This window comes from Centropristis striata, chromosome 17 (genome assembly GCF_030273125.1).
Source record: "Centropristis striata isolate RG_2023a ecotype Rhode Island chromosome 17, C.striata_1.0, whole genome shotgun sequence".
Classification (NCBI taxonomy): Eukaryota; Metazoa; Chordata; class Actinopteri; order Perciformes; family Serranidae; genus Centropristis; species Centropristis striata.
In genome coordinates, this window is record NC_081533.1 from 31,890,942 (window position 1) to 31,903,441 (window position 12,500).

Genomic DNA, 12,500 nt, shown 5'->3' on the forward strand with positions numbered 1-12,500 from the left:
ACACTTTAACACAGTGGAGACAGAGCGGGGTTCCAAAATGATTTGGCGGCCCCCAGAAATCATCTTGTGACCCCAATTGGGGTCCCGACCCCAAGGTTGAGAATAGCTGCCTATCAGGCAGGCCTCCTCACTGTCCGCTTTTAAAAGGAATGTTAAAACCCATTTTTATTCACTGGCTTTTAACTCAACATGAGCCTTTCCTCTGTTTTATTTTTTGTTTTTATTTGTTCTTTGTGGGGTTTTTTAAATTAAGATTAATTTTAAAATTGAGATTAATTTTAAAACCCACTTTTATTTCCTGTTTTTGTTTTACCCAGCATGACACTCGCTTTGTTTTAGTTGTTTTTGCTTGTTCTTTGTTTCTATTGTTTTTATTGTTGGTCTGTCCTGCCATGTACAGCACTTTGTATCAGCTAACGCTGTCTTAAAGGGCTCTATCAATAAAGTTGATTTGAATTGATTTGATTGGTTTGTTGTGTTTGAGGTGATGTGTGTGTTCTGGGTTCTCAGGGACAACATGGGGTTCCCGGTGGTCGAGTGTTCCAGCGACGGCTCCTTCGTTCTCTCCAAACCGCCCAAAACCGGCGGCCTCGTCTGCTTCGGCGGCGTGGCCGAGCAGCTGGTGTACGAGATCGGTGACCCGCGGCGTTACCTGCTGCCAGACGTCGTCTGTGACTTCAGCCAGGTGGTCATCAAGGAAGTACCGGGTACGCACACACACACACACACACACACACACACACACACACACACAAACCAAGGTTATTATAGTTAACGAAAACTAACGAAATAACGAAAACTAGAATTGAAAAAACATTTTCGTTAACTGAAATAAAAATAAAAACGAGAGTTTTTAAAAAAAACGATAACTAACTGAAACTGTATTTTGTGGTTACAAAACTAACTAAAACTAACTAACTTGGCTTTCTTTTTTACTTTTTTACCCTTTTATTTGTCTTTTCTATCTCTAACTCTGTTTTGGATTGAGTTTTTATTACTATTTTATTCTATTGTTTTTACTGTTTTTAGTTTTTTATTGTTTTTATTTATACCCAGTTGTGTATGATTTATTCTATTTTAATAACTTTACAGCACTTTGGTCAACTGAGGTTGTTTTTAAACGTGCTCTATAAATAAACTTTGACTTGACTTGACTTGACTAAAATTATAGTGAAAATGTCCTTAGTTTTCGTTTTTGTCAACTTTTTTCATTCATAATTCAGTGTTTCTATTAGAACATGCAACACATGGTGAATATGTTTACTGAGACTGGGATGTTTACACTAGAACCAAAATTCAAAACACCCTGAACTGTAAGAGTTAATAACCTTATTGGGGCTGAGATGATAAACCAAAGGAAATAAAGGAAACATTTATTATGACCTCTTTGAATCTGGCACCCAACACATAGCCCATTACAAAAAAACTAAAACTAACACTAAAACTAATAAAAACTAAACTAAAACTAAGCATTTTCAAAAAATAAAAACTAAAGTAAAACTAGAAAACTCACTCTAAAAACTAATTAAAACTAACTGAATTTGAAAACAAAAATTCACAACAAAATTAAAACTAATGAAAAATCCAAAACTATTATAACCTTGATACAAACACACACACACACTCGGAGCAACCTGGTCTCACAGAAATCCGTGAAATAGCCACGGATTCGCTTAACTCAAAATCCGTGGAATAGCCACGGAATCACTCAAATTTCCGTGAAACTGACATGGATTTCGCTACAATGCAAGTTAATGACAGTCATATCCCATGGCTATTCCAACATACAAAGTGATTATGTACATTCACTGAGTGAATATTTAGAAAATAAAACATATATTTCTTGCTAGAAATGTGATCAAAATCCATTTTTATGCAGAAACTAAGTCAAAATATTGATTTTTTCACTAAAAATGAGAGAACTGTCCGCCATGTTTTTTGTTCTGACCGCCGGGACCTTGAAAGTCACGTGACTTGGATCAAACCAATAGGAAAAAATATTAACTTTCATTGTAGCGAAATCCGTGTAAGTTTCATGGAAATTTGAGTGATTCCGTGGCTATTCCATAGATTTTGAGTTAAGCGAATCCGTGGCTATTTCACGGATTCCTGTGAGACCAGGTTAAAAAAAAAGACACAAAATGACAAAAAAAAGACACAAAATGACAAAAAAATTACATAAAATTAAGCAAAAAAGGGCTTAAATTGACCACAAAATGACAAAAGATTACCACAAAAAGACACAAATTGACGAAAAAAGACACAAAATGACAAAAAAAAAAGACACAAAATGACAAAAAACACAAAAAAATTTTCACTAAAAATGAGAGAACTGTCCGCCACGTTTTTTGTTCTGACCGCCGGAACCTTGAAAGTCATGTGACTTGGACACAAACCAATAGAAAAAAATATCCATGGAATAGCCATAGGGATGGGTACCTTTCACATTTGAACCGATACGGTACCGATACCCGGTACCTGGGAATCGGTACCGGTACTCAACGGTACCAATTTTCGGTACTTTTGCGTAACATATTTATCTCTCAAAATATAAACTTTAAAAAATATATCAAAACAATATAAAATCCAGGATGAGCAGTGCTTTATTGTTGAGTGAACGTGCATTTTGTAACATGAAGGTTGCAGTGTTATCAAAGAATGCAGAGGAGCTCTCAGGTGGCAAGTGCACGGAGGAGGAAAAAAATAAGGTTGCAAGTGCACGTGTGATTTGTTGTGATGACGTCGTAGCTGTGGGCGGAGCACCGGTCAGACAGTATTGTGGCCATAGCAGGGTTGGAATAATGCTCTGTGCACATATAGAGGATGACGCAGGAGTCTGAGGGATTAAATTTCAGCGAGGCAATTTGGAGTAAATTGGCAGGTAATATTCCTGAGTTGAAGAGCGGAGTATTAGCGGAGGACCAGAGATGCAGCAGCTAGCTGCTAGCTGCTAATGACTGGTCTACAGAATAATGGAGAGAGCAAACGGAGTAAGGAAGGTCTAATCTGGAGGCAGACGAAGGCAAAGCCCGGGTAGAGACATTGGAGAGATAGCAGCTGGCGGCTAGCAGGCCTAGAGCCGGCTGTTGGTCTCTGTTCCGCGGTGGAAGAGGGCAGCAGCTAGTGGCTAGTGGCCGCGGTGAGCAGACAGGACCAGACGAGGAGGAAAATAAATTTAAAAAAATAGTGCGATCGTCAGCACGCTTGTTAATCAAAGACATTAAATGAGAACAGGTTGAAATCAATGATCAGTTTAAAGTTAACGCCGTTTAGGTACCGAAACATGGTACCGTTTGATTTTACATGAATCGATACTCGGTAGTACCGACGGAATTCGGTCGGTACCTATAAAAGTCACGAATTCGGTACCCATCCCTAAATAGCCACGGGATATGACTGTCATTAACTTGCATTGTAGCGAAATCCGTGTGAGTTTCACGGAAATTTGAGCGATTCCGTGGCTATTTCACGGATTTCTGTGAGACCAGGTTGCTCGGAGGCACGCTGAGGATGTGACCGGCGGCTGAACTGTCGACTGTTGTTATAACCCTGATTCTCTCCTCTGGAAACCTTAAACAAACGCGTCTGCAGCTCTGAGTCGACCCCGCTCTGAACCCTGAATAAACTCTTTATCAGCCACAAGTTTTATTTATTTCACTGTGTTTTTAAAATCCAAACATGTTTCCATCTCTCACCCTCCCATGAACTCTGATAACAAACTCCTTCTTCCTCTCTTTCTGTCATTAACTCAGTGGTTTTTGGATCGGTGGTGTTCTCCGTCCCACTCTGTGAATAAATAATTCTCCACATGATGTACGTTGTGTTTACATTCCAAACAGAAACACTTTCCTCCTAAACATCACAATAATATAGGTCAAATCTGGTCTGCATGAGAGTTTAACTCCAGCAGTTTTTCCACATTTTCTCTGTCCTTGTATTTTACTGCAATATATCAAATCTATATGAATCTATAAGTCCTGCAGCTCTGTGGAATCAGCACAATCACAACAACTCAAACACTTCTTTGTGCAGAATAACAGTTAAAATGACAGAAATCAGAAAAAAGTAGAATTTCTCTGATACATTATTGTTTTGAAATGGGAATAAAATGTAGATTATATATGAACAATTTTCCTTACAATTTTCAAAATTACCAAATAAACACACAAAAACACAAAATGACAAAAAAACTATGTAAAATGACCAAAACCAGTCCTGTCCTCTCCTCTCTGCTCTGTGTAAACAGCCTCTCCTGTCCTCTCCTCTCTGCTCTGTGTAAACAGCCTCTCCTGTCCTCTCCTCTCAGCTCTGTGTAAACAGCCTCTCCTGTCCTCTCCTCTCAGCTCTGTGTAAACAGCCTCTCCTGTCCTCTCCTCTCAGCTCTGTGTAAACAGCCTCTCCTGTCCTCTCCTCTCTGCTCTGTGTAAACAGCCTCTCCTGTCCTCTCCTCTCTGCTCTGTGTAAACAGCCTCTCCTGTCCTCTCCTCTCAGCTCTGTGTAAACAGCCTCTCCTGTCCTCTCCTCTCTGCTCTGTGTAAACAGATTCTCAGTGAATATTTGTCACGTGACCGTTGGTCTCAGCAGAATCAATCATGTCTTCAGTGTCTCTGAGGAGCAGAATTTAATGTTTTTAACAGGATCTGGCTTTATTTTAAATGACACATGTAGAATAAAGAGATTCTGACACTAATATCAACATTTTAACACAAGTTTTCATCATTTTTTCTAACAGAAACTTTCCTAACTGATAATATGTTCAAGAATCGTCAGAAATGATAATTTTGCAGGGTTTTTTTCTACGATAAACGCTGGATTTTTGGCATTCTTTCAAAGAAAACACGTTAAAATCAGCAAGCATGCAGTAATCTACAAACATGCATCTCTATGCATATAACAAAACCTATATTTATATTCATTCCATGCATATTTGCACTTACAGAATCATGCACAGCCTGCATGCACATACACACCCAGACCAGTCAGATTTTTTACTGTATTTAACCCTTTAATTTCCCTCCCTGAGTGATCTGCAGCTGTAGATTTGTTTATGAACCTGAGAGTTGAGAACGCGAATATCTGATAAAGAGTCAGTGACTTGATGCAGCAGTACATGGTGTTCACAGTTCTCAGAGGAGGATGTGAACTTTCAGCTGCTGTTTTTGCCAAAACTCTAAATATTTCGGTCCGGCTGAACTCCTCAGCCTGGTTTGACCGCTTTGTGACCCCGCCACCCCCCCACGCCGCTCTCTCATCAGCTGTTTACTCTGAGAGACGGCGGCCGCGGCGGGAACGTGAACTGAAGACGACCCGGCTGAGAGTCTGCAGCTTGGTTCAAACGGGGCGAACAAAGGTCAGGAGGAGGAACACGATGAGACGAGATTTAAGGACAACACGGTCACACAGCAGCATTCATTAACAAATACAGCCAGTAATATGCAAAGTAAACCCATTGATATGCAAAATAAATCCAATTATATTCACAATAAATCCATTAATATGAACTATTAGTCCATTAATTTGCAAAGTCACTCCATTAGTATGCCAAAAACACCCATTACTATAACAAAAAATAATTAATGTGATGGATAGATTGCTTAATTTGCCAAATAAATACATTTAATGTCAAATAAATACATTAATTTGATAAATAAATGTATTAATTTAATAGTAATGGATGCATTTGTCAAATTAATGATTTTCTCCATCACAAATAAATCAGTTGATTTGCTAAATTAATTCATTAGTATAACAAGTATAACATTAGTATATCCTTTCTATGACAAATAGATGCATTAATTTGTCAAATAAACCCATTCATTTGAGATATAAATCCATAAATTTGGCAAAAATGCATTCATTTAACAAATAAATCCATTATTGTGGCAAAGATCCATTTATTTAACAAATAAATCCATTATTGTGGCAAAGATCCATTTATTTAACAAATAAATCCATTAATTTATCAAATCATCATCACTCTGCAAAATAAATCCATTAATTTGATATGATATGATTTTGATATTTGAAATAAATCTGTTCAGGGATGGGATGCATCTTTTATAATAAAAGTCAGGTGTTAATTATTTAACAGAATTTTAGTTTAGTCCATAAAAAATCTTTTTTTATTTTGAGATATTGAGTTGTTATGATGATGTATAAAGAAGAAGAAAGCAGAAAATATTTAATATTGGAAATAAATGTTCTCAAAATCGACTCATCTTGTGAAATGTGTTTCCAGGTGTAGAGGGAGGAGCTGTCAGAGTGACCGGGGCCAGAGGCTCCGCCCCCACACCGGACTACAAGGTGAACGCACATGTTATTACGCTGTCATTAGGTGTTATTACACGGTCATTAAGTTTTATTATACGTCATTAGGTGTTATTACACGGTCATTAAGTTTTATTACAAGTCATTAGGTGTTATTACATGGTCATTATGTGTTATTACTGTCATGTGTTATTACATGGTCATTAGGTGTTATTACATGTCATTATGAGTTATTACACGTCATTAGGTGTTATTACATGTCATTAGGTGTCATTACATGGTCATTAGGTGTTATTACACGTCATTAGGTGTTATTACATGTCGAGGTGTTATTAGGCTGTTAGGTGTTATTACGCTGTTGTTAGGTGTTATTACGATGTCATTAGGTGTTATTACGATGTCATTAGGTGTTATTACACGGTCATTAAGTTTTATTATACGTCATTAGGTGTTATTACACGTCATTAGGTCTTATTACACTGTCATTAGGGCTTATTACAAGTCATTATGTGTTATTACACGTCATGTGTTATTACATGGTCATTAGGTGTTATTACATGGTCATTATGAGTTATTACACGTCATTAGGTGTTATTACATGTCATTAGGTGTCATTACATGGTCATTAGGTGTTATTACACGTCATTAGGTGTTATTACATGTCATGAGGTGTTATTAGGCTGTTAGGTGTTATTACGCTTTCGTTATGTCTTATTACACGTCATTAGGTCTTATTACACGTCATTAGGTGTTGTTACATGTCATTAAATGGTCATTAGGTGTTATTACACGTCATTAGGTGTTATTACATGTCATGAGGTGTTATTAGGCTGTTAGGTGTTATTACGCTTTTGTTATGTCTTATTACACGTCATTAGGTGTTATTACACGTCATTAGGTGTTATTACATGTCATTAGGCGTCATTAAATGGTCATTAGGTGTTATTACACGTCATTAGGTGTTATTGTATGTCATGAGGTGTTATTAGGCTGTTAGGTGTTATTACGCTGTTGTTAGGTGTTATTACGCTTTTGTTATGTCTTATTACACATCATTAGGTGTTATTACACGTCATTAGGTGTTATTACGATGTCATTAGTTGTTATTACGCTGTCGTTAGCTGTTATTGCGATGTCATTAGCTGTTATTACAAGTCATTGTGTTATTACAAGTCATTGTATTATTACACTGTCATTAGTTGTTATTACGCTGTCGTTAGCTGTTATTGCGCTGTCGTTAGCTGTTATTGCGCTGTCATTAGCTGTTATTACAAGTCATTGTGTTATTACAAGTCATTGTGTTATTACGCTGTCATTAGGTGTCATTACACGGTGAAATGATTTTATAAATGTCTTGAAGAACTTCCTTGACCTGTCTCCCAGTTCCAGTCATGTTAATCCTCTCTGTTCTCCAGGTGTGTGCCACCTACATGGACGGCTTCAGAGCGACGGCCGTGTGTCCTGTTGGAGGACCGAGAGCGGAAGAAAAGGCCCGACGGACCGCCGACAGCATCATCAAACGGTGAGTGAAGAGGAGACACTTCCTGTGTGAGGAGGCCTGCTTCAAACTTTATGTTTTATAGAATATAACGTTGTAATAAAGTGTTTTGCGTTTGTGTGCGCAGGACAAAGCGAATGTTTAAGCAGTTAAAGTTTGAAGACTTCAGCTCGGTGAATGTGCAGATCCTCGGAGCGGAGGACACGTACGGCCCCAACGCTCGCAGCAAGGTGACCCAATCACAACTTCTCCTTTTCTAACAGCTCAGTTAGAGACTTTCAGTAAAAACAGCAAATAACAGCAAACACCATTTTTACAAGTTATTTTACAGATAATTTCATCAACTTTTACTTTATGATTACTATTTGTAACTAAGGTAATTTATTTTGTCATTGCATTTGCACTTAATGTAGAAAAAAACAAGAAAAATCATGAACAAAATGTTATTTTACAGAAAATGTCTTTAAAAATACAGTACAATAAAAAACCAACATACACTACTGGTCAAAAGTTTTAGAACACACCAACTTTTCCAGAATTTAATTGAAAATGATGCAGTTTAATGTCTCAGTGTACTCTGAAATGAATGCACATTTGCAACATTTAAAATTCTTTATTGAGCATGATAGTGTTTTGAAAGTAAAAAAAAGATTCAAAATCACATTTCATGTTGGACTAAAGGACTAAAAAAAGACACAAAATGACCAAAAAAAGACACAAAATGACAAAAAAAGACACCTAAAGACACAAAATGACCAAAAAAAGACACAAAATGACTTACAAAGACATGAAAAGAATTCAAAAATGGACAAAATAGCCCAAGACTCCATAGAGTTAAGTTGTTAACCCATTTCTTGTTCCCTGAAAAAGGCCTACTTGTATAATTCTGAAATGTACATTCTTTTTCAGTTTTGGTTAACCTTACCTTTTTTATTTACCTCTGGCAGTTCACCACTTACCTTTGTACCCTCCCTAGCTGTTCATTTGACTTGAACTGCTTGAATTTAAATAAAAAACTGGAAAAATTGGGGTGTTCTAAAACTTTTGACCGGTAGTGTATATCTGCAGAATAACAACCACATTTTTGTTTTTCACTAAAACCCCCTAAAACTCTACTACTACATAAAGATCAAGCTTTTTGTCTTTTCTTCTCTTCTGTCTCTAGCAGCAGCTCCGGGTCTCAGTTAATCCTGTTTCACACCACTAAACTCTCCTTTATCGCTCCTTTTCTCTCTCCACACCCCTCATCTGCCAAAAACTTCTCCTCCAGCAGAAGCAGGTCAGGGTCGGAGCTCAGCCTGTTTCACACTTCCTCCTTCTTTCTTTCTTTCTTTTACTCTCTTTGTTGTGTCTTTTCCATCTTTAAAGTGAAGTGAATGTCCTCAAAAATAGTTTGGAAACATTATTTTGGTCAAATATTTCTCCCTTTACACTAATTGATGTTGTATAAAATATGGTTGGTTAGCCTGACTAGTCACATTTACAACAAGGTACAATTGTGAAATATGCAACACAGCTAAACGTGTTGGGAGTGCCCAAAAAATGTACACTGCGAAGTGGACGTCCCAGGAAAACAACACCCCAAGAAGATCGGTTCGTCGCCAGGAAGACAACACCCCAAGAAGACCGGTTCGTCGTCAGGAAGACAACACCCCAAGAAGACCAGTTCGTCGTCAGGAAGACAACCCCCCAAGAAGACCGGTTCGTCGTCAGGAAGACAACCCCCCAAGAAGACCGGTTCGTCATCAGGAAGAAAACACCCCAAGAAGACCAGTTCATCGTCAGGAAGACAACACCCCAAGAAGATCGGTTCGTCGCCAGGAAGACAACACCCCAAGAAGATCGGTTTGTTGCCAGGAAGACAACACCCCAAGAAGACTCGTTCCTCGTCAGGAAGACAACACCCAAGGAAGACCGATTCGTCGTCAGGAAGACAACACCCAAGAAGACCGGTTCGTCTCCAGGAAGACTACACCCCAAGAAGACCGGTTCGTCGTCAGGAAGACAACACCCCAAGATGATCGGTTCCTTGCAAGGAAGACAACACCCCAAGAAGACCGGTTCGTCGTCAGGAAGACGACACCCCAAGAAGACCGGTTCGTCGTCAGGAAGACAACTCCCCAAGAAGACTGGATCATCCAAAGGAAGACAACACCCCAAGAAGACCAGTTCATCCAAAGGAAGACAACACCTCAAGAAGACCGGTTCGTCGCCAGGAAGACAACACCCCAAGAAGATCGTTTCGTCGCCAGCAAGACAACACCCCGAGAAAATTGGTTTGTCTCCAGGAAGACAACACCCCAAGAAGATCGGTTCGTCGCAAGTAAGACAACACCCCAAGAAGATCGGTTCGTCGCAAGGAAGACAACACCCCAAGAAGATCGGTTCGTCGCCAGCAAGACAACACCCCGAGAAAATTGGTTTGTCTCCAGGAAGACAACACCCCAAGAAGATCGGTTCGTTGCAAGTAAGACAACACCCCAAGAAGATCGGTTCGTCGCCAGGAAGACAACATCCCAAGAAGACCGGTTCGTCTCTAGGAAGACAACACCCCAAGAAGATCGGTTCGTCGCCAGGAAGACAACACCCCAAGAAGACCGGTTCGTCTCCAGGAAGATTACACCCCAAGAAGACCGGTTCGTCTCCAGGAAGACTACACCCCAAGAAGATCGGTTCGTCACCAGGAAGACAACACCCCAAGAAGACCGGTTCGTCTCCAGGAAGACTACACCCCAAGAAGATCGGTTCGTCACCAGGAAGACAACACCCCAAGAAGACCGGTTCGTCTCCAGGAAGATTACACCCCAAGAAGACCGGTTCGTCTCCAGGAAGATTACACCCCAAGAAGCCTGGTTCGTCACCCTGGCTTCACTGAGGAACCGTAGGCTTTCCTCCAGAGATGTTTTCCTTATTCCCAGGGGAGAGTGCAACCATCCAATCCACCTGAAGCTTAGAACCAGAACACCAACAGGAGATTTAGCACATTTATTTTGGGCGCCACCAACACATTTAGCTGTGCTACAACCACACATAATAAAACACCAAACAGTGTTATTAAAGGTTTATGTATCCAGTGTGTGTTGTGTGTCCTCAGGGCTCCAGGGAGGCCGTGCTCTGGATGTCCGTCCACCACAAACAGAAGAAGGCTCTCGAGCTTTTCTCCAGAGAAGTGGCTCCTGCAGGGACCGGCATGGGTACGACCAACACCAGACTCTAAGGAAAGGGCCTTTATCATTAACTGGACCTCAAAAGAAATCTGCCAAACTCTGTGATGAAAGCTGCTTATTTTAAGGTTGTTTTTGTTATTTGTTAGAAGATTAATTTTGTGGTTCCAGAGAAGGTATTTATATAAAACTAGAAGATCTAATTATGTCAGTCAGTGTATAAGATGAGCTTCTGTGATCTCTAGGATAATCACAGCCTCATGAAACTTTTCAACCACAAACGAGAGACCTAGATCATTCAGAGGATGGATGGCAAAAGTTTCTGAAACCAAATCACAGCATGGATTTTTCTCTGCTGCTCTAACGGTCTTGGAGTCTGAATGTGGGATTCTGGAGGCAGTTTTAAACCATTTTTATTGATTCTCCAGTCGCCAAAAAAGGTTAAATTTAGCTCCAACTAAGAAACAAACGGTAGCAACCTAAAAGATTGCTGCAACAACTTATGAGACATAATTAAGCTAAACTTGGACTTCAGAAAGCCAAACGTTATGATGATGTGATGATCTAATGATGAGGTGTTAAAAGAGTTCTCCACAGATTTGATGTTTGGCATCAAGTATTGAAACGGATGCAGCAGAACCAGAAATATATTTTCTTTTTTTAATTCCACACATTGTCTTCTTCGTGAAGACCTGGCACGACATTACCCACAATGCATCCTGACCCGCACACAGCTGGGTTGGAGGTTCAGGGCACCAGACTGGTGTTATGGTTCACCAGGGGATTTATGAAGAAGTCAGAACCGGAGATTTTCAATATTAAGATGAGATTTTATTTCTCCCAATGTGGCGAAACTCAGACAGTTTAGTCACACTTGATGGTGTTTTTGTAGCAAATTTGAGTCCTGATGCTGGTGTGTGTGTGTGTGTATGTGTGAGATGAGTTTCCTACGTGTCTGAAAAGCCTGAAAATATGTTTTTATTTGGTGAAAAAGTCCCAGATTCAAGAGGTTTATTAATATCTCCTACACACAGTGCAGAGGGAGATAAGGAGGGCTGCGACCTCTGAATCTGGGTTTTGTTTACGGTGAAGAGTTCAAAAAACACACACACAGGCTCTGTGGTTTTAAAGGTCACTGGAAAACTTCTTAAAAACGTTTTCCCTCCTGGCAGCTCCCGGACTGACTGGCATCGTGGGCGGACGACCCCGAGTGTGAGTGTAAAAATACACACTTTGATTCCCTGAGAAACACGAGAGATTCTCTGCACAATAACCAGAATCATTTATTTATCTCGCAGGTCTCCGGTCCTGAAGCCTTTTTTCTTCTTGCACCCAAAGTCTGAGCTGAAGGTGAGTTTGATTTGAAAACATGTGAAGAACAAGAAATGACACGAGTAGAAATTCATTAATAAATATAGAAATGTATTTTAAAAAGTATATTAATAAATGAAAAAATCTTCAGTTATTTCCACATTTATTTCTATATTTGCTCGTTTATTTTTTTTAAAAATCATTTTTTAATTCCACTTTTTTTAACAAATGAATAAAATATTAATATGTGCAAATATAAA

At 39.3% G+C, this 12,500-nt stretch overlaps 1 protein-coding gene across 1 annotated transcript in view; it reads left to right on the forward strand.

Annotated features, from left to right (window-relative positions):
- Positions 1-12,500, forward strand: part of LOC131989817 (uncharacterized) — a 36,472-nt gene that overhangs the window by 11,482 nt on the left and 12,490 nt on the right. Inside the window, exons 9-15 of the mRNA XM_059355152.1 lie at positions 511-707; positions 6,239-6,303; positions 7,683-7,789; positions 7,893-7,995; positions 10,860-10,959; positions 12,102-12,141; positions 12,228-12,279. Of these exons, the coding sequence (XP_059211135.1) occupies positions 511-707; positions 6,239-6,303; positions 7,683-7,789; positions 7,893-7,995; positions 10,860-10,959; positions 12,102-12,141; positions 12,228-12,279 (664 nt within the window). The remainder of the gene's footprint in view (positions 1-510; positions 708-6,238; positions 6,304-7,682; positions 7,790-7,892; positions 7,996-10,859; positions 10,960-12,101; positions 12,142-12,227; positions 12,280-12,500) is intronic.